This window comes from Zootermopsis nevadensis, unplaced genomic scaffold (assembly GCF_977971745.1).
Source record: "Zootermopsis nevadensis isolate Lab colony 2312 unplaced genomic scaffold, Znev_1.0 Znev_ptg000030l, whole genome shotgun sequence".
Lineage (NCBI taxonomy): Eukaryota > Metazoa > Arthropoda > Insecta > Blattodea > Termopsidae > Zootermopsis > Zootermopsis nevadensis.
Genome location: NW_028259162.1, coordinates 21,450,834 through 21,474,727, shown reverse-complemented (window position 1 = coordinate 21,474,727; position 23,894 = coordinate 21,450,834). Strand labels below are relative to the sequence as shown.

The window sequence follows — 23,894 nt, the reverse complement described above, 5'->3', positions numbered from 1 at the left end:
CGACAGCTTGCTTTTCCTACCATGCTACAACGATGGAAGTGCAGAGTGGGAAAGCTGTAGAGGTCAGAGCTCATTTCATTGAGCTAGGAAAACAAAACAACTCGTAATGTGACTGTCAGCCAATTACGTCTCAAGTGTTGCTGTAACTGTGATGTGTGTTGTGCAAAGTAAAGAGTGATCAGTCCTAACTATGGAAGAGGTAGAGAAAGGCAATATTACACTAGCCTTGTTACAAACCCAAGAATAAATATTAACCTGATACTGGAGAATCAAAGCAGATGAGGTCTCCTGATGGTAGTGATGTGGCAACAGGACTACTCACTTCCAGGCTACCTAGGAGGCTTATTCTCTGCTTTGGCCCTGTAATACATCACATTACAAAATGTTAATTAACTAAGTTCTTCCCCATTATAATCCAAATTATTACTGAGGCACATTTTTCATAATACGGCCTTGGCTCATAATGTCGCAGTGTGTTCCAACAATGACATAAGTCATGCAGGTTGCCTAGTTCTGAGAAAAACCATGACCAACAGACAGATCTGGACAGGTCAATAACGTGTTCTATCCTCATGCCAGAATGTGAAGAATACCTAAAAAAGCATGAGTGAATTATGATGAAAAAATAGACTATACAGTGATGTGACAACTTACTTTGTGAGTGAGAAATGTATGGTGTCACTGTCAAAGGTTGAACTCCTTTTGCTGAATTGTCTCCTGCACCTGAAGTAACAGAGCATACAAATAATCACTTACATTATAATATTTCAGCCTAGAACTATATATAAATAACCCATTGTAGAATGACCATGGAGATAAGGTAGAAAAGACAGAATATGACTCTTCAATTGGCAACCATTTCATGTTTGTTCTTTGTCTACCATGAAGATCGAATTAAGCGGTTTCTTTGGTCCCTATAGAAATCTGAGATATCACACTTGGAACCACCTCATCACAGTAGATATTAAAATTGAGGCTGATGAGCTACCATCTTCTGGTGCTTGAGTGAAACTGGGAGCACAGTATTATATATGAACACATTAACATGTTTTAAATCTCCAATTACTGGACTCCTGTCTGAACATAAGCTGATTTGTTATTTATATAGGTATATTAATAGTATAAACAAGGCTGCCAACACATCAAACAAAAAGCCAAAATTTATAACATAAGTGTACTTAAAATTTGCCTAAATTAATTCCTGGTGGCCCTATTTGTATTTCTTCCACAAATTTGACAACATTTTAAATTCCAAATATACAAACATCTGTGTAGGATTTGAGGTTGATGTCCACATCTACCATACTACACGGTGTAACAACACAGAAGACAGAATTCTTCATACAAAAATCTGATCTCTCTCTTACCTTCAAATCTAACTTTTCTTGTTATACTTCTCGAACTTCTTCTGAGTTTGAATACTTCATTATCTTTAGTTTCAACTGATGAAGGCTGTATTGTCATAATGGAGTCACCTAAAAATTACAAAAGAAGCTATATCATTTTATAGCACATACATTGAACAATTACAAAAATCATTCTACCAATATGCAAGTTTCATTAACAGGAACTGGTTTTTCCTTCAGTTAAAATCTCATTAATCCTAACAGTCAGAAGAAGTACGTGGTCTGCTTTCTCTTGAAGTTCTCCTTGTCTCTCTGAAGGCACAAAGTCGCAGACAGAACGTGCTATTTTCCAACTTTACACTGTGTAAGAAAATATCTCTGCATTACGCTGACTCCTAGTTGGGTAGCTATGTCCTCTCTTCTTCACTGTTATTCTCTAAAATCCAGAGACAAGTCCACTGATAATAGATCCCTGAAAAGTCGTGGGAGAGAGCTGTCTTGATTGCGCGTTATCGCATAGACCATTCCACAGGCCAAACACCATTCCTGCCAAAATTCTCAAAAAACTGACATCAGAGCACAATTTGCTGTTATTCTGAAAAACTTTCAAAATCATTCAGACAACCTGTCTCCTCCAACATGACCAGGATTTACTTCCTTGCCATACATAGATTAAACTAAATGAGGCAGTCTTATCACAGCACATGCTCCAATATGTAGATGACTTTGATAGTGATACTAGTAAAAACAACTCCAAAGCAGTTGGACCTCTTGTACTACATGTTCCTGTAAAAACATATATGAATATAGCATGTAAATTCGCTTCCTTTCCTAGCAGAATATTATTTAATTATTTGTTAACAGTCAACAATATCACTATTTTCACACACATCCATTGTACCTTCATGTTCAGTCACTACATTCAGATTGAGTCAAAAAACAACACTTTAGCAAATTCATCCATTTTCATATAATGAGTGCACACGCGTGTGTGTATGTTTATGTACATATATATATATGTAATCAATCAATTATTAATTCACAAATCTAACATGTAATATTATTTACAAAATAGTTTTATTATTTATAACTGGAATCAAAGAAAGTGTAAAAAATCACATATGAAACTTCCAACAAAATACCACTGTTATTTTATTTATATACAACTTTAAAATTCTTCTTAGATGACAGAATTGTGCACACCAACAATTGTGTAAGAGTAAAGTACAAATCATACCAAAAGCTTATTCTTTGACGTGGACTTCATCAAATGCTACAGCAATATTGTCACGAAAACTTATAATTCAGTTACAAGGGGAACACTGTACAAGATTTTAATTCAATAAAGATTATGCAAGAAAGTTATGTTAATTGAAATGCAGTAGGTGGCTAATAACGCTCATATTTGTCAGCAAGGGACTTTGTTTACGTGACACATAAACATTGGTATCAAAGTCATGATGTAATAAACAATCTGGGAAAGTTTAAGAATTTAAGTACCTGACAACACTAAAATAAGGAGAATAAATTTTGGTACTGCTTGTTATTGTGCAGTCATTAAATTATTATGTGACCAACTTATCCAAATGCTAAAGACAAACAAAGCAATAATTTGTAATTTTTATAGGAGTGTGAAAGTTTTTTCCACTGAAGGAACACAATAAATTGCAAGAGTCTGAAAACAGAGTGCTTGGGAAACTATTGAAGCAAAATATGAAGTGGGAAATTTAGGATACTGAATGAGAAATTTTATAGCTTATCTCTTCTTGCTAGGATGGTGAAATGTAGGCTACATTATGCTGAGCACGTAGCTAAGATACGACAGCCAGAAACACACATTACTGGAAGAACAAGGAGGTGAAAGCATAACATTAACAAGAATCCTAAGGATATGCGTTATAATGAAGCATGGATGGAATTAACTCGGGTCAGATCAAATGGCAGACTCTGGTATTAGCAGTGTTAAACCACAGAGATCTGCTAAGAGAGAGTTATTATAACAGAAAACATTTTGAGAGACTTCAGTTTACTACTGATAAATACATACATGGCAAACCTACCATACAGCTGGGTCTGTTTTGTGTCTTCTTGTAAGTAGTACTCACCAATAACACTTTCATCATTACTCAGTACTGTATTTAAAGGCAGAGGCAGATTGCATGTCACTGACTTCAGAATACTCTTTCTTGGTTTCTGGTTTGCCGAAGGAATTCTGAGTGGACTTGGAGCATCAGAAGTCTCTAAAACCTAACCAGAAATAAAATCAGTTACATGGGAAAATACACAAAGTACAATGATCCAGTTTGTCCTGGAGCTTGGATGTCTTGTTTTTCATCTGTCGCCCTGATACAGCTTGGGAAGTTCCATTTACAGAATCCCTACCAATAACTCTCAAAGATTCTGCTGATGGATTTGGCACAATAATTGCTTTCAGTTCTCTCCACATTATTAGCAAATTTTGTACACAATTGTCATCATAGTAGAATCTCCTGTGGTCATGTATCTCAAAATAAAATACTACCTAATTTCAATAGCAAAATCAGTATTATTATTGCAAATTGATGTTAATTTAATTAAAATAATTATTTTTCTGAGATAGTAAAATTTTTTATAATCTGTACACCCATACTTCATAATTACTATTTTATTCAGTGAAATATGTTTATATCAGATGTATGCAAACAGAGGTGGGAAAATTTAAAGAAATACATAGGAAGGGCACAGCAGGTGATTGTGGCAGGAGGTTTGATAAGCTCTCAAAGTATGGGGAGTTAAGAGGGGATTCTTATGAGATTTCATGCCTTCCACAGCACAGACAACCAATATTTCCAAGGTCGCAGAGATACGTGAATAACTGGATGCAAACAATGGTAAGCTTTCCAAAATCAGTACGTCTTCATCAAAGCCTCAGCAACATCTGTATAAAAAAATCCTGCAGGAATTCCCTGTAGCAAGCGTACTGGGGAAAGTTTGCCACAAAAAAATCAAAACATTTTCTTGACTTGCCACTTTCAGAGACTAACTTTCAAAATCTGTACAAAATTGCCAATTACTTGCCAAGCTTAAAATATCAGGTAGTGGCTAAGACTGCACAGCAATGGAACATTCAGAGCACAGTGATACATCATCCTATTAACAAATATGGCGAAACCCTGTGGTTTTAGGTTCCTGAATTTAAAGGATGGTTTTGTGTTGAAGGGACATTGTTTTTACTCTGAAATTCACACTCTCCAGTATTCATGCTCATACGTTTTTTCTGAGTTCAACCTTTTGGTTTCTCAACTTGTCCAGAGTCACCCAACAGAACGATTTTTGAAGATTGCACCTTACCCAATGGTCATCAAAACTTTTGCCATTTTTATGCATATCATTATTGACTAAAATATTTTAAAAAACAACAACAACAAAACAATAAAATCTTATCACCTCAAGAAACTCAGATTTCAAAGAACATGCCAATTAAAAAATAATGTGGTTCAAAAAAGGCTTAGTACTAATCACTGATCAGCACTGGACATTATAAAAAATTATCAACATTTGCAGAAAAAGTTGCTGGTCTCAAGATGGTGCAACTGTACCCGTCTTCACTTAAACTTAATGTCAGTGTGCAGCAACCAACTCAACTCAAAGAGAATTCCTGTTCATCTGTCACAAATTACAAAGCAGACTGCCCTTCTACATTACTTCAAGAAACGGAGAGGACTGGAATGATCGGCTAAGAGCGGACTGTTGGCAGGCTCTTTAGAACGTGCTAATAAACCTTCAGTTTCCATAAATGGTGGGAATTTCTTAACTAGATGAGTGACTATTAGTTTTTCAAGAAGAATTCTGCTGTATGTAGTAACCAATTCATATGTAAGCTTGTATCATTTTATGTAACTGTACATTCCAACACATTGTAACTTCTAGTTTGCCAGTATACTGCACAGCTGGAATTGAACAGTTGTGATCCAACGTCCCAATATCTTGCCAACATAATTTACAGATGATATATCACCACACTATTGAGTTTATTTTCTGGTTTGTTCGTGAATTGAGTTTAACACAGCCCTATGTCTTATGTTTTTTAACTCCTTTTCCTCCTCTCTCCAGATTTCACTGCAGACCCTGCTGTATGATTTTTCTTTCCAGCAAGGCATGTAGTTACTGAAATTTATGTTTCATGATAACATATTTGGAATATTGTATCTGATGTTTGGAAATATGAATTGTGTAATATTTTATTTTTATTTGTAGTATAGTGAAATTAATGCTGCAACAAGTGGCCAATGTCTTTCTTGCATACATAATTCATGCTACTAATTGTTTGTCCCCCAGACAACAGTTAAAGAGGGGATTTACTGTATCTGCAAACAGGAGTACCTGCACTGTAGGCATTATCCCAGCATCACACATCTTGGCTATCTGAGTCACTTTCATGATGATGGGACTCGATTCCCGGTTTAACCCACGACTGTTTCTCTTGTGTTCTTCTAATGTGTGTTGTAGAAGAGATATCTTAGATCGACGTGACAGCAAAGGTGTGGATCCAGTTCTAGTTTTAGCTTTAAAGGCAGGAAAAAAAAAATGTATCTGAAATATGCCATGTAGATCTACCTACAGCATCATCTTAAATCTGCTAGACAGTATACCAGATTAGATTCACAGGCTTCCACATTACATTCCAGCATCTTCCATATGAAACCTGTGTTAATCACTAGATCATATAGATATAACAGTACGTACAGGTACATGAAAGTCAATGGTTATATTCAAATGCCTATAAATCATTTGATTCTTTACCCAACTTAAACAAACTGCTTACGATAGAGTATTCATTCAGGTGTTATGCCAGGGCATGACAAATTTAAACACATCCATAAGCCGTATCAATATCTGTCATGCAAAATAACATTCTGAAGCAAAACAAAAAATGGGTTAAACACTTGCTTCTACAATTTCTCATTAGCCATCCTGTGATTGTACACGTGTGTAGTTTTGGAACCGAAGTACCATCGACCACAACCTATGCTGAATCAAACTGCATCACAGATGGACCATTTATGTCACATGTCAACAGGTCACTTAAACTTTCATCATAATGCATTATTTGCGACAAGAACTGTTAAACTACATAAGAACATAGAGTGGGAACAACCGCAGTACAGACACTACAGACAACTATCCCCAAACTTTAAATATCACATTTCTTCATCAGCCACTGCTAACTTCAGCTGGTCACTGTTTCTTTCTTTCCCCCCCCCCCCCCCCCCAAGACTAATTCATACCACTACTCATGTCTGGTGGTAAAAGTTGTTCCCTCAAGTGCTGAGTCAATGCTGTTACATCACTAACACCACAATCTTCCAGACTGAAGCCCTACATATGGCTTCTAAAGTTTATCCCACTGTATGTTCACTCTGAAGATGGCTAAGTTATTCTTTGAAGGTGATCAATACACTTCACTTGTATGTCTATATTTGTTGGTAGAAGAGTCAATAGCATAGGAAACTAGTACTGATGCAAGGCTGCATACAAGTTCAAGGTTGCGCATTTCTTCCTTTTCTGTATTTTTCAATGCACTGCATTCAGCTTACATGATCAGAGATACAGGTCTGTTGTCTAGTACAGGTTGGGATGTAGGTCATGTCTGCATCCTTGCCAGACTAAGAGAGTCAGACTGTTTTCCAGGTGAGTCAGAACAAAATGATGCTGATGAATGTTTTTATGATTCCCTTCAAGTGGAAATCCCATCATGTGATCAACGTTTATTGACCTGGCCTATGACCCTTTGGTCTAAAGACCTAATCTAGTATAAAGACAGGTTCTGGGTGGCTGGCAGGTCTGGGTCTGGTATATGTGTGACTGCTTTATAGGCCATTGAAACATCAACGGTAATGTCAAGAAGAATTGTGCGCCCTGTCTAACTAGAAGTTTCTTCAGACATCTACTACTTGGTCCAGCCACAACTTAATTGCATAAGGGCAGTTGGTCCACAAACTCCTTAAGGAAAATTCCAGTACTTCATGTCATTCAGAATAATTTAGTAAATACAGTAAAACCCCTGTAGTTGGACACCCCTATATCCTGGACACTTTTGATTGGAACCGGCGAATATCCTATAATTTTACATGTCCACAATACCCTATATCTTGGACACCCCTTTATCCTGGAAATTGAACACCCCCTTTGTTGTAAGTTGGACAGGTTCATGCACTTAACTTCGATGCTTTTCAGGGAAAGTTTTTCAGTTACATATTTTGTTATTTTGAATTTCTGACTGATGAATGCCTCCTCTCTAGAGGATTGTCTTATGGACACTGAACCCATCATTGGAATGCATTGCAAGTGTTTAACTATGAACCCTTAACTGGACTACAGTATTGCAGAAGACACAGTTTTAACTCCATCAGTACTGTGCTTGCATTTGAGTTCAGACTGTGTTAACAGTAATGGAATTTTTGTTTTTGCAATGCGGAAGCGAAAATTAGTGGAATTAACTTTAGAAAATGTTATTAAGGCTGGGGTGTAATGTGCAATGCATGGGAGTGGGCTTCAAAAGATTATTATTAATACTATTGTCATTAATTCTTAATTCAAGTAAGCCTACAGCAGTTAGTGTATGTAAGTAAATAGATTATATTGTCATTAGACCACAATCTGATATATCTCTTTCCCTCTATCTTGTACACCTCTGTAAGTTGGACACATTTTTGTGGAACCACAAGTGTCCAACTTAGAGAGATTTTACTGTATCTATCAATGTTTACATCTTGTTCAACTATCAGTCTTTTAATTAAAACAGTTTGTCTCTGATATTGTGTTTGATATCATCAGGACAATCTGAGAGCAAACTTTCTAATGACAATTTTGTGACTTCAAACACTTTGTAACCAAAATCAAAAAGGTGTTTCCCGAAATCTTATGCCTTGCCACTGAAGAAAACGAACACTACTAGCTGCAAGAATGTGCAAAAATGCCAATAAAACTTATTAATGTAAGAACTGTACAGTTTGAATGTGAGCTCTTTATTCTTGTGGGACAAGGTATGAGGAGCCAAGAGTTGAAATAAGGAAAACTAACACAGTCAACCAGCAATTCACTGCTTATTTGGCGTATAAAACTATTATTCACCTTGATAATATTTTTCACTATCTCAGCCATGAGAAGTCGGTGATTAATGACTTGTAATCTGTACCCTTTGTGAATTATATTCCAATTTGGTAATACCTGACTAAAGGAAATCAGCATGCAGACTTCACAAGAGCAAAGGTGAACTTGGTCAGTATTTTCATTTTGGACAATATACACATTTCCTCCTTTTTGCCACCACATACATCAGTTTCCACATTCCTCATAGGTATAAACAGCTGGGACCCACACTGTACAATATACTGATACCAGATGTGTGACGATGCATTTTCCAAAGCTTGTAAAATATGTAGCATGGCAAATCTTTTGTAATCTTTCTATGTCTACCTACATCTCTCTTGATTTGATAATCACAACATTTGGTGAAGAGTATAATTATGGAAATCCTCATTGTACAATTTTCTCCAGCCTTCTGTCACTTCATCCCACTTAGGACCAAACATTCTCAGTCCTTACTATTACAGACCAGGTTTCACACTCACACAAAACAATGGGTAAACTTAGTCTTGTATATTTTAATCTTTGTCTTCAGATAGAAGAGCAGATGGAAGACATAAGATTCTGAACTAGATGGGGGCAAGCAATACCTAAATTTAGTCTGCTCATAATTTCCTCAAGAATGCAATGTTGATGTCACTGTCATTAACAGATATTTTACCTTTACATTTTTAAAGGATCTCTTGCTCTCAAGTCTATAAATGGCTGATATATCAGTCACACCACACATCCACTTTTCTCCAGTATATAAAAAATGAAGTAAACCTTGACACATGAATGTTGAAATGATTATGTATGTAGTTGATTAAAAATAATATTCTTTTATAATTACTACCTTTGGTTTCATCACCCTTCTTACAAACAAGTACAATAACAAATTCCTTCCACTGCTGGTAAATCTTCATTATTAAAAACAACACATTTACTAATATTTAGTAGTCTCAATTCTATATGCTCCTAATTGGAACTGCAGACAGCAAACACTGCTTCAGTAAGATAAGCAAGTTTACATTACTGCAGAGTCTATATACTGTTCTCAAATTGATGTTCTTCTCCATTCACTATCATAGACAGAATAAAAAAATGACCACTAAACAAATATGTGGATAATCAGATTGTTCAGTACCCAAGATCAGTTAGCGTGGCACAGTCATTATTCAGCTAGAATTTCAAAAAAGAAAAGGAAAAAAAAAAACACTGAAAAAATTTACTCTCCAAAGTATTAAGCACGATGACAAAATTTCAAGGTGACATGGCAACCTGGTGTCTAGCATTCGTTGAGCCCTGTTTTATGTCACCGACCACAAATCTCTGCATGTGCTACATAATTTTTAATAGAACTGGTATGTTTGCCACCTCTGCTTTCAGCATATTTTCAGAACACTGGCTATCCTTCCTTCTCGTTCGATCACAGGCTGTTGTGATGACTACAAGAAAACCATTCACTCCATACATTCATGAACGGCCTCATCACAGCCCTAACTTTACACCTGCGATGTCTGCCTCTGGGGGTAAGCAAAGAAAGAAGTTTCCTGTACAAAACTAGAAACATGCTTAACCTGGGACAAAGGACAGAGACCATTCTTGAAAATATGCTGGGAGCAGTAGACGCAAAAGTGTGAATCTGATTTCCACAGTGTGTTAAAAATGCAGGAATGTACCCCCATCAGTGTCATAAAATAAAACATAAACCACTGCAGTTTGTTTCAATTAAATCAGGTGGAGAATCAAATGATTTAAATGCATATGAAAACAGGCACATACTTATCACACTGAAATCTAAAACTACAGACATCCTGGCCAAAGTTTGAAGGAAGGAAACACACACAGGGGAAAGACGTCAGCAAAATTACAAGCAATCTCCTTAAGATAAGCACAATAAATTCCTAAAATATAAAAGGGTAGAACAGAAGGTTACTAACATGAATTTATTTCACACAGCTGCAAAATCAAACCAGCAAAATAATACACAGGACTGTAGTCCAAACTAGTCACATTTCCACATAACTGCCATAGACAATGAGACGCTCATCCCAACAGTACTCTAGTTTGTTAATGCCATCTTGGAAACCTGGGTGTCCTGTGCCTGGAGTCATGCCCTTGTTGCTTGTACAACCCAAAATTCTGATCAGAATCAACAGGAAGCAAGACATTTTTCAATGGTAGTCACTTGGGGCCAGATCAGGACTGTAAAGTGGGTGGCAATGGAATTCCAACCAAGGAGAGTCTATGACACTCATGCAACCAGTTTCAAACTTTCAGCACTACTGACTGTCTCCCTGGAATGGCATGGCATTTGGACTATTTATAGTGATCAAATTTCACTCAAAAAAGGACTTTGACAAGTAGAAAACAAATCAATGATCAAATCTCAATGACAGGCCACTCCTGCAATGGCAGTGCCATTTTGAAATAGCTGCCGTGCCTCTTTATAGGCAGCTACTGTCACACATTGGCTACCTGGTTTATGTTGCCTATTTCAGAGTTTAAATTTAAATGAACACACGTCTAAAATAAATTCATGTCATTAAATTTCCGACCTACCTTTAACTTTATATGAAACACGTCAAAGGCATTGAGAGGAAAATGTCTCTAACAAAACATTACTGCAATGTATATACAGTTGTTACAAAGTATAAATAAATACAACTTTACAGAATCATTAGAAGAAGCATAAGAAATATGCAACCGCCTCAAAGACTGATTTAAACTGAACAGCAATTCAATTATTTCAAAGTACCAATAAATTGAACAAGCTCCACAGATTGCTACAAAAATCACCTGAGGCTTTATAAGTATCTTCAAATTGTTTGCAGTATTCTTTATTATATTCAGGTCGCCATGATAACAAAAGATATAAAATTAGACATAATTCAATCTCTCTTACCAACTCGTTCTGGAGTGCAAGGAGCATTCAAGCTGACAAATCCCATGCTTTCAGATGCCTCTGTTTGCTTTCTCTTCCTTGCAGCTACAAGAGAACACAAATGGTAACTGGTGCAACTTTCATGTGCTTCTTGTGAAGTACCACTACATATGGATAATTTAAATTCTCAGATGATGGCAAAGGTGTTACAATCTGCATCGAGTCAGAAACTGATAGAAATGGAACTTAAAATGGTGCAGAGGGGGGGCAACAAACTAACCCACATTTCTTAAATCTGAAGATACCCGATTCATGCACTTAATAACGTTCTATCTGTATCAAGTGAGGCGCACGATCTACACCTCTATAACTGCCTACTACACAAGTTTCTAGATGATTTTTTATAAAAGCTATGTAGAATCTTTCCTACTTAATTTTTTACATAAAGTATATGACAACATGCAAAGAGCAGTTCTGGAGAAAAACAATTTAGGTCTATTATGCAAGAAGAATACAAAGAGGGAAATTTGCACGTAAAATCCCAGTTATATGTCACATAGTGCTCATGCAAACACCACGCATACTACATACTGAACCAAGTCTAGACGTGCTCTGGGGTAGCCACAATGTTCAGTGGAGCTCGTGCAATCATAGCGTAAACATGCTCACTCCACTTTCAGATTGCATCATTGTTGAACAATGTTCCATCATTTGATTTCTATGGTCAGAGGGGTTAAAACCCTCCAAGATTCATTGTTTAATGTTAGCACAATACAGCGAAAACTGTATTACACAAACAGAGGTGTACCAATGGGTAGAAAGATTCCACAGTGGTAAAACAAGCATCTTTGATGAAGCTACTCGGACTTCCTAACCACTCCAGAAACAGTGAATGTTGAACAAGTTAATCCTCTGGTTCATGAGGGCAGACTGATTACGGTCACATAACCGATGAGTCTGCCATCAGTTGTAAACATGCATATTCTACCATTAAGGGTTAAAGATACAAATAATTAGTGTTTTTAAACAATTTTATATCCAAGTGACTATATATGATGGTATGCAAATTTATTTATTTATATATATATATAAAAAATCAAAGACATTGAATACCATACCTGCTATCATGGAATGTAATGATGATTTCTGTGGCTTTTTCACTGGCACCTTCCTTAAGCGCCTGGCTACAGGTTGCTTCACATTCTCACATACATCCATGTCTTCTTTCCAATTGTTCAGTTTCAATTTCTCTAATTTACTGAAACGAAGGTCCACATCCTCGACCTACAATGATGGTGATGAAGCAAATGTTTTACACTGTGACAAATTCAGAAGCTTTAATGTTGTTATATTTGATTATCAGCCTATAAGAATCTTACTGTGTAATGTAAAACTTAGACACGTCTCAGTGCTTACCAGTTAAGTCAAGAACTCTGTATCTTGCCTTCATAATTAGTAATTTACACAGTGTTAAACATTAAAATTCAAGACATATCACCAAATTATTTTATATTCACTCACAATGGTGTGAAGTGAAGGTCTGTCAACTTTTGAATACCATTTACCCAAAACGTATCGGAAGTTAGCTCATAGCAACATTAACAATCAAGGCTTAAATGCAACTCGCATGTAATGCTTAGCCCATGTCGAGACGAATAAAGTTGAAGATCAAAGATTGTGGACTTCTTAGTAAAGATACCAAATACTGAATACACCCCTTTAAGGGCTAACATAGTAATTCAATTCTCTTCTAAGTCATTAGTATACTTTGCAAAACACAAACAATTCTATAGCACGTGTTTCTGGAAATAGAACAATTTGTCTGTGGTCTGATTCCAACAAGGAACCTTTAAATCAAAATGACGGCAAATGATAGATCACAAAAAAATATATAAAATACCTGCTTGCCTAGCATTTCTAGTCTCGTCAATGCACCACAAATAATGCAGCGATAATGTTAATGATAATACTGCTGATTACTTTTCACCTGTTAACAGTTACTTTACTGCATGTGCTGAACAAACAATCAGACATTCTCTGTTGAACATCACAATGTGCATATTTCAGTATCCACTTCCATTTTCACTTGATATAAGTTCCATACGATAGCTTTGAAAGATATACATTTAGATAATATAACACGTGCACAATTTTAATGAATGAGTACTACATTCTTGTTAAAAAAAATAGACATTGTGATTCAAACTTGCAAATGTGATCTTCTCATCAACACCAGTCCCTTCCAATGCTGACTGGTTCGTGAGGAAACATGAGCAACCAAGCAAAGTACAGCTTTCACCTACGTTTTACTTTCAGAGGAATCGAGGAAATCATCAACACTAATTCATGTTTTTCTTCTAATTATGCAGATATATTGGTGTCTTTGATTAACAAACATGTGGCATAAATCATTGCATTTAATGGAAAGCACATATGGACAAATACAAGATTACAAATGACTGGAATTATGAGAACAGCTGTATGCTTACATCACTTCTGATCTGGGACTTACAAAATTTCAAGTGCTTGGTTTTTGTTGTACAGAATGTACCTAATATCATCTGCTTTTTCATCATATGTGATCATCGCCAAATGAATCAAGCATTCTCCTTGTTCGGCTATATGATGGAGACTAAACCAAACTAGTTTCTCCCCTGTTGATCAGCAAGAAACTTAATACATGCAACTGGTTCCCTCCATGTATGACACACCTAAATGCCCGCAGTGAAATATCTTTCAGCGTTTGTTTTAAGTTTCCTCCTTGTGGCATTTAATCTCACCTGCATTAAATTCCTTTTATTTAGGTTACTCTTTACTTCAGTGGTCAAATTGATCATTTATCGAATATTAAATGGAATTTACTATGATTTAGTCCTGCCTATACTAAAAAGAAAGGAGATGCACACGACATATGCTTTTTATTTAAAGGGTGGTAGGAAGAACAGAAGTCAACCATAATTGCTGCACTGCAATTATGAGCGGCTAAGAATGACAATCATATATAACGAAGGTTACAAAAGAGGTAGCCAAATGAAATATGTTCACAAGTTAAAACTGTTTGCATTTTAAAGGGGAAAGAAAAGCATTTAGATTAAATGTGTTAAGAAACTATTTGAGTAATGAAAGGTTGCAAGCAAAATTACAACACATACTATACAACAGACAAATGTAAGGGCATGTGCAGAACCATTCAACTTCGCCAAAATATCGATTTGCAGTTATTACCAGGAAAATGTAGCTATGAGAAATTTCTTACTTGCATATACACCATGTCCCAAAAACCATCAAGATCTGAGCATGTGACAGATGCTGCTGCTGCTGCTGTTGTGCCAAGCTTCAAAACGTTTTCACATGTATCAATTAAACCACAAAACTGTGAGAACTTCTTCTTCAACAGGAGTTGTGTTTGCCCCACAGCTGCATTGATCAAGTCACTTGTCTCTGGTGGTATGTCCGACACTGAACACTGAATATGAAGCCATTCCTGACATATGGTCTGTAACCTTTCTGTTTCGTTCTCCAAAACAGACCTAAAAACAGAATATAATGATACATACTTCTTAAGTTTTGGCTATTCAGGAGACAGAGTGTTCACAGAATTTACACTTACTCTTACTTACATTGCAATCATTTCATTTTTTGTGGGGGGAAGTGGATGCATGGAAGGCACGCTTCTCCACACCCACTCAAAAAGGACAAACATTCAAGAGATAATGTTGGCTGTCAAACAAGACAGAAGTTAAATGTGAAAATTTATGCAATGCTTCCAATTGTGGCAGACCAAAACATACAGCACATGAGGTAGATGCTCATTCATAAAGATTAACCATAACAAAATTTCCAAAGAAATTCATTATAAACTACTGTTGCAAATTAGACAGCAAATGTCAACTACGCAAATATGGAGGGATAACTGGACAAAAATCTTATAACCGAAGATCTTTGGCAATGTACCTAAATTAATAAATGTATTACCTGAAGTATAGGATGCCATGCTGTCGATTTTCCTCTGCTGTGTCAACTGCATTTGAACATAAAACTGGAGACCCCAATTTATCTCTTTCACAGGAAATTGCAGAATCATCTCTAGGACTTTTCTCAGAAACACCTGCTGACAACAAAAATCACGTGTCTGTATATTCGGTAAAATTCCAGAACAATCCTGGAGGATCCAATAGAACTTCTAATTCCACTTCTCAAATATCACACAAAATTCAACATATCCCCTCTAATACCAATTAAGTATCTGTTTGCCCCCTTAACATTAATATTCATGAGGAACCTTACCAAGTACTTTCAAAATTAATTTCATATTAAAATGTACGTAAGGAGCAACTTTGGCTACAGGACTATTGATAAATTTATACAGTTTAAAGAGGACTTATAATCCTTTTAGGGGTTATACATACAGTCTGCAGTAAAGCAGTAGATTTAGTGTAACAATTTAAAAATTTAATGTTAAACCTTTATTTTTGTGAAACTTAATTCTAATAAAATTCAGCAAACCTGTTTCTTGCATCTCATGATCATGTGATAAATACAAAATGTTTTCACCTTACATCAATTAATTTCACAGAATCTGGCAATAACCAAGCCACCCCTTTGGTGCCTGAAAAGGGATGCTTCCTATTGGTCCAAATAAAGCTTCTTCTCTCCTCATCCCATGGTTCTGTTTGATCAACTCTGTAGCATCTTCACTCCTGATCTTGCATGCGTTATACACTTCCTAACACTCCTAATAACATAGTCAAAAGACTACACTGCAAAGCCCAGACAATCATCTATATTCACTCCTGTGAAAACCTAAAATCTTACGAGAGCTGGATGTCTAATCAGATATCGGAGAATGGATGATGGATTTGTCACACCACCTACAGACATTTCAGTTACTCACAGTAGCAAGTATGAAGATGAGTGTCTTCTGGGATGTTGTGTTGTATAGTCTGATACAAGTGTACTTACTTTTCAGAGGGGCTTGCTGCCTCCACCATCAGGGCGATGATTAATGGCACTCTGAATTGCCATGGAATGACCCAAATGTGAACTAAGACATTTGTTGGCACACATGACAAGATTAATTCGTAAATGTCAATTAAAAAATACTGTAAAGTTGTTCCAAGTCACGAAAAATGAATACAAAATGTAACCACCTTCTAGAAAATACAACACTTACAGTGTGATCGCTTGCTCGAACTGCCTCGGCCTTTAGTCACAAAAGGACTATAGTTGATTGGATACCATTGTGCTTGAACAGGTGTGCAGGGAGCTGCTTCAGCTTTCGGAGTGTCACATCTTTCAACAACTTCTCTAATAGTAGGTCCTGTACGCTCTTCAGTGTTAACGTTTTCAACCACAGGTCTTTCAGCTTCTATGTCTGGTTCTGGAATGTCACTTCCTCTCACAACTTCTGTACTAACAAGTGTAGTAGATTCTTCTGTGCTATTCTTTTTGATTACCGGTGCTTCTAACACTAAAATAGAAACCTTCACTCAGAACATAAATTGGCTATGAAACCTAGTGAAAGTTTTGTGGATGTTATGTCCAGATGGAAGCATCCAAAGGAATATATGAAAGTATATCAGCACACACAGAAACATATTCAATTAAAGTATAAGTGCCATGGACAGGGAAGCTATGCTGAAGGGAAAACAGTCTTCAAGAGGAACTTGACCAGCCCAAGATGGCATTCAATCAATTAAGAACTTGAATAGAAACTTTGAAAACTACTAATTGTTCTACAGAGCGACATAATAGAACCAAGTTCTTCTATATTTTGAAGTTTTCATTTCTTATAACCTTTACTTATTTAAGGACAGCAGATTTTAATATTAACCCAGAAAGCTTAATTCACCTTAATGAACTGTGACTTGACATCAAGGTGGCCAATGGAGCGGCACACATGATCTTTGGTTTAATTTGAAAAGAATATATTTCATATGAAATACAAAACACCAGATGTAAAGAATTCCCAGAACTTCATCTTATCATGTAAATTTACTTAAGATATTTTTCATATACCGCACATGAAAAATTGAAACAATGTATTTACCTTGCTCTATAAACACCAGAATGCAATTGAGTCAACAGTTGAAATAATTATTTAAAAACACCATAAATTGGAACACTATACTGTTTGGTTGTGTTCTTACATGAACATCCATAAACAAAACTCTCAGAAACTCAAAAATCAGCAAGAACTCTGAAGAACAAAGCACGGTATTATATCAGTTACACAGAGCAAATGGTTAGTGTTACTGGGCCTTAATATATGCAGAAACTGTAATCCTTACCTATTTTGGAAGAACCTATGCCTTGTAGAATTTGTGGGGACTTCTGTTTCTGCTTATTAGTTGCCTTCGGAACAGATGTGAAATTATACTGAAGAAAGAAAGAAAATATATTTATTATACTCGACTTCAGAAACAACTCTAACACAGACCATTATAATGAACACATGCAAATTAAATTTAAACAAAGGGATACTTATACAACAGAAGTGGTATGTATAAAGTTTCAGTGAAACCTGCCAAAGGACTCGAAATTCACACATAAAATTTGAATTGTGGTCTTCTGGGTTAACATACCATGTAGTCTAACCTGATAACAGATGCTACAGGCTTATTCGAAACACTGGCAAATACCTACTAGACTACATGGAGTCATAAAATAGAATATCACAACAAGGATATTCATCAACACAAATATTTAAATCTCACACACATATAACACTTCATGGCCTTCAAATAAACCAAAATAAAAATGACTCAATAAAATTCAATATATGTCAAGTATACCAAGTTTGATAAAAATCAGGTAGTCACTTGCAGACAGATGGGTTGACATGACAGAAATAATAAGCCATTTTCAAAATTCTGTTTCAAACACGCCTAAAAACTCATGTTTTTGTCACATGATCCTCCACCCCTGAATTTTTGAGATCCTATCTGATTAACTATTATCAGAATCTTGGTTACTTATGTGCAACGTTAGTAAGTATGAACTGAAGTACTGATCCTTCCTCACCTGTACTCGTGTGCCACAAGCACGCGTCTGAGCCCTAGTAACTCTTCGCAAAGGGTTTTCTTGCAGTTGAATAGTACACTCATTCTGTATAGATGAAACACCTTTCTTTCTATCCGAAACAACCCTGAAACCATTAACGCACACATTTACGTAGGACATAAAACATGGCTCTTAGTGTTCTGAACTTTCAACAGTAGACTATGACTGGAAAAAATAAATGTACAACCTTTTCACATACAGCAAACATTGGAGATATTTCATTGTACAGTGAGACTACTAGAAAGTACAACATAAATGAGATTATGCATTTTGGACTGGCCCTCATGTTGCTTTGACTTTCACTACTGTAGCTGAACTGTACAGAAACATTCACTCAGTCATATTATTTACTGTGCTGAAACGCCACATGTGAGATACACATCAGAAGTGTTCATATATGATACCTATATGAAAAGAGGTCCTGCAAGGGAAGTAAGGAGAAGATTCTAGCATATATTTCAGGATGATACAATTCCATGCATACAAAAATATTCACAGAATTGTAAATAAATTAAGTTAGACAAGGTCAATCATGGGGAAAAGGAAAGAAAGAGTCAAAATGCCAAGCGTTCAGATGTGGAGGTAAATTCACACAGCAGAAGATACAGAAGTTCACACAATCGAAAACTAACACACAAGCTTCCACTATATGGTTCCAAAATTTGTGTATGGTGCAGAGTGAACACACAGAATAACTACGTTCAAGGACACAATTCATTCTAAATAGTACATGAACCAGATACTCCTTCCACTGTTCAGCACCTAAGAGACAATTCTGGTATCCATTCATCCAACAAGACTCTGCTACTGTTCACACAGCAAGAGTATCTATCAATGTACATGCTGAGGGAAGTGTTTTGGTTCAGAATTACAAGTAGCTTATGGCAAACACAATCCTGACCGTAACCCATGCGACTTGTATTTATTGGTAACCAAAAAGTTTAGTCAAAACCCTCAGTCAATTAACAAAATTAAGATAAATATGTAAAGTGAACTTTTCTCTGTTTTCCAAGAATAAAATAACACATGAATGTGAACAAACATAAATATTTATGGCACATGAATGCAAGACTTATGGATGGGCCAGGAATGTGTGTGAAACATGGAAAGCAATTCCAGCATCTCCTGTAATCTGGACAAACTTTATGTACACTGTTTGGGTTGTATGTTTGTTAGTTCTGATACAGTCTGAATCTTCACAAGAAAAACTTGATGGGAGGAGCATCCAACTCTTCCACCTGAGAGACTTAACCCTTTACAAGAAATATAAGATATTAAAGAAGAATTCTATTTCATACCTGGATTCTTCTTCAATCAATACTGCAGATTTGATTTTAGGTGGCTGAAATCATAAAACATTAACATACCATTACAGTTTCGTGGTAATAATCACCTAAGGCGATATATTTACAAAACTACAGACTAAAACGAACCATGGAATGAATTCTGATATCTATTGGCTGCATGCACAAGTTCAGAGTTTACAGCTAATGAAAGATCAGAGAGCAAAAGAAACAGGCTAAGTGGTCAACACATTACTGATAGTGAAAAATATTAGTAAAGTAAATCGTGCAATGATGAAATTAAAGGATGATCATAAACCCACAACCAAAATTAAGAAATGTAAAAGAAAATGAGACATAGTGGGGAAAATTTCATACAAATAAGCTGACACGACCAATTTTCTGACATAAACTAGCTAGTGGAATGACACATTGCAATTGCGGGATATTAACATATTGATATTGGTTACATAACGGCTACACAAACCTACAGGTATAATTATATAAATTATGTCCACGTGACCTTGAAATGTTGGTTGCAATAAGCAACTAACTGTTGAGTTATTCTGCACCCTATTAAAAATATCTTATGACCACAAGATTTACCTTGAATTTGAAGTCTGACGGAGCAAAGGATTGTTTTGTATCTGGAAAATGATTTTTCTTCGCTACAACAGTTTTCTGTCCGAGTCTTGCAAGTGTTGGCACCTTCTTAATATAGCTCACATTAGAGATATCAGTAAAATATGGAGATCCCAATCTATGATGCACAATGCCACACTTAAAAGCTGGTTTTTCTGAAGCCTTCATTAACAACTTCTTCTGGAGCTTCTCTTCCTTCCATTTCTGAAGTCTTAATTTGCGTGAGTCAACTGCTGTCCCTAAAAATTGAACATGTTGAAATATTTAGAATCCGGGAATTAATTAAATGCATGTTTGTGCATGTAGGAGTCAAAAATAACATACACACCAACTAAATTTTGAGGTTATATGCAACGAGAAACAATTTTGATTTTGTGCAGGGCCTCAACTTAAGCATCCTCATTTTTGCAAACCTTATACAACAAAAAATGTTGAAACACAAAGAGTAGAAATTTCATGGCAAAAATAAATAAATAATTTCCATCAATGAGAAAAATTCTAACCCAAGGAAAGTACTGGCTCTCAGCAACAAAACATCTTAAGAAGTTTCAATAAATTACACAATTTTTTCAAGAACAATTATGAAAAATCTCTGATGAACTTTCTAGCAGGTACCCATTTCAATCAGGACGACATACAACAATAATATTGCATAAGATGTGAAATGCAATGTAACGCAACACCATCCTTCAATGTAAGGTTTGTAAACATGCCAGTTCCTAAAAAATTATAAAAATTAGGCATGTTGTAACATGTTTAAAATCTTTATATATAAGGGAACAAGCCAAATTGCAATGGTTACATAATTGAAGCCAAATAAATGGAGATAATCTGAAAGATATGCAATGAGAAGCTAGTAAACATTTCAGGAACAAAAAGAGGGAATATACAAAAGGCAAAGTTGATGAGCTTGCAACACATAGTAAAGACAAGAATATTAGAGACTTGTACAGAGGCATAAATGAATTTAAGAAGAACTATCAACCTACTAGTAACTTGGTAAAGGACGAGTGGTGATCTGCTTGCAGATTCCCATAATATTTTGGAAAGGTAGAAGAATCACTTCTCTCAGCGATTGAATATTCATAGGGATACTGATGTTAGGCAGGCAGAAATACATACAGCTAAACTATTAGTACTTGAGCCTTCGGGTTCCATAAAATGTTGGTAATTTCTTGAGTGGCTGAATGACTGTTGGCTCATCATGAAGTAAGCAGGTGTTGCAACATAACAACACACACAGAGCACATTCTGAGGCTGTGCATGTGATAATATAGTGTCTTAGATGTCCAGTAATTTAAGAACTGGAACATTTAATTTCAGATGGGATTTCAAAAATAAATTGATTCAGCAAATAGTAAAAGCCACAGAAGATGGGCCCATTGCCCCTGTAGCAAAGGAGTTTCATGTTCCCAGAATAACTTTATTAGAGATGCAAAGGCACAATCCCTAAAATGCATGCCCTAGTCCATCAACTATTCTAATTAAAGGGAAGGAGAGAATCTCAGTTCACTAATATTGTTCATTGCAAGTATGCAGCACACAGTATCAAAAGAGCAATTAACTGACAGCGAAACAAAGAAATGAAAATGCCAAACCCATTTACTCCAGAGAGATTAAATCTGAAATGCCATATTTTCCTGAAAAGACATCCAAACCTGAGAGAAAGAACACCAAAAAAAATGCCATTGTACAAAAAGGAAACATAAGGGCAGCTAAGCTGGTGGTTTTCTAAAGTAAAACATGCCTCACTGCAAAAGTTATATTATACACAATAAGCGTATTCCACTCCAATGAAAGTACTTTATTCTGCTGCTAAAAGGAAATGATTTACTATAAAGAGGTATGATATAAAACCTTGATGGTAAACCATATTAATGAAGTCCTCTCGGGCTATCAGCCATGTCAAATGGTTAAAACTTGCCAACAGTTTTGACTGTATGGTCTATGTGGGGCAGACTGCCAGAAACATTGGGGCCAGATGTAAAGAACATGACACAAATATCTGGGTCGGCCAAAGATGATTTTACTGCTGGCAGATAAATATTTAATTTTGATTGGAGGTTGTTGTGTAGTTTTGTTCAAAAAACTCCATTCTTTACAAAAACAGTAGTAAACACCAACTAGCATCAAGCTGGGCATTCCAAAAGTTCCTTACATGAATACCTTCACAGCCATGCTACGAAGTTACTTTTTATAATGAACTGCGTCTGACTAAGGAAAGACAGAAATGGCTGTCTTTTGTTAATTTTCTGAGCACCAAAGAACTGGAAACCTTCAAAGATAAGGACAGCAATGTAGCAATACGAACTTCGAAACACCCAAAAAGTACATCGAATTTAAAACCTATGACCAATTCTGAAGTAATTTCCTTTAATTTAAATTTTCACTGGCTATCAATCTGCTTAATAAAACATATGCCATCACTTACTGACAGTTTCAGAGTCATCCATTAAGCCGGTCAAATTGCGTTGCCTGCTGAAATGTTCAATTCTTGAAATACGGCGATCTTCTAATTTCTTCTTGGCTCGTTTATATTTTCCACCACCCTCAGACACCAAAATATTTCTTTTATATTGATCTCTAAACCTTGAATTCACCCCTGACATGTTCATAAAACTACAACACACACAGCTAAAAACAAATTAAAACCGTTATCTACGATTCTTGAATATTTGTCGTTTAAAAACAATACCTTCACCACTATTGGTTACAATAACCTGAAACTCGTTCTATGCATGCGCTGTACGTAAGCTAACGGACCTATGACAGTATCACCAATGCATAATAAGAACTTCCCTCCAAATAACCAAACATCTTGTATATTCTTGTGATCCGTGCATTATAGCCCTTCTAGTGGTAAATTCTTTAATTTTTAGTGAAGATCCATGGTTAAGAAGTAGGATGTAGAGGGCAAAATAGACAATTTCGTATGATCGAAAACAAACGCGTACAGAAATATCATATAAGAAATCAGATGGAAAAGAATTATATAATACTACGAAATTAGTAAATGTACGCATCCCATAAAAATTTAATGCATTTACGCTATCGACGTTGCCGTTATATTTTCAATTTGTGAATGAAAAACATGTTTTCTTCTAAATAGCTGATGGCAGACGTGACAGACCTTAATAAACAGTTTTGTGGAAATAAGACTGTTTCTTGAAATCCAAATGACAAAGTATAAAAACTCGTTTCATTCAGTAATATCAAAAAGCTAAGGGTTTATGAAAATTATAAGATTCATTTTAATGTTACCTTCCCACCTATGTCTAGGTCTTCATAGTGGCCTCTTTCCTTCTGGTTTGCCCACCAAAACCCTGTATGCATACCTCTTCTCTCCCATGTTGGCTACATGCCCTGCCCATCTCATCCCTCTTGATTTGATCAGCTTAATTATATTCAGTGAGCAGTACAACTTATGAAGCTCCTCATGCTTCTCCAGCTTCCTAGCAATAGCATACCAAACTCAATGAGAATGTTGCTCCATACCTCTCTTGTAACTGCACAATCTTGAAGTGAAATAACAGCTGATATACTGTCTCATTGTACTCCTATTTTTTT

General features: G+C 35.9%; 1 protein-coding gene across 2 annotated transcripts in view; it reads right to left on the bottom strand.

Moving 5' to 3' along the window:
• LOC110836342 (guanylate kinase-associated family member mars) overlaps positions 1–23,054 on the bottom strand; it is a 29,379-nt gene extending 6,325 nt beyond the window's left edge. Inside the window, exons 1-15 of one of the 2 annotated variants that reach the window (XM_087358570.1) lie at positions 22,759–23,054; positions 20,292–20,566; positions 19,701–19,744; positions 18,364–18,487; positions 17,631–17,718; positions 16,514–16,810; positions 15,316–15,451; positions 14,597–14,870; positions 12,459–12,624; positions 11,362–11,445; positions 5,709–5,890; positions 3,452–3,593; positions 1,368–1,475; positions 655–723; positions 256–360 (exon numbers count right to left, since the gene is read on the bottom strand). In XM_087358570.1, coding sequence (XP_087214696.1) covers positions 256–360; positions 655–723; positions 1,368–1,475; positions 3,452–3,593; positions 5,709–5,890; positions 11,362–11,445; positions 12,459–12,624; positions 14,597–14,870; positions 15,316–15,451; positions 16,514–16,810; positions 17,631–17,718; positions 18,364–18,487; positions 19,701–19,744; positions 20,292–20,566; positions 22,759–22,942 — 2,278 coding nt within the window. In that variant the 5' untranslated portion in view covers positions 22,943–23,054. The remainder of the gene's footprint in view (positions 1–255; positions 361–654; positions 724–1,367; positions 1,476–3,451; positions 3,594–5,708; positions 5,891–11,361; positions 11,446–12,458; positions 12,625–14,596; positions 14,871–15,315; positions 15,452–16,513; positions 16,811–17,630; positions 17,719–18,363; positions 18,488–19,700; positions 19,745–20,291; positions 20,567–22,758) is intronic. The other variant, XM_087358571.1, reaches the window with a different exon arrangement.
• Between the last annotated feature and the right edge of the window lie 840 nt (positions 23,055–23,894).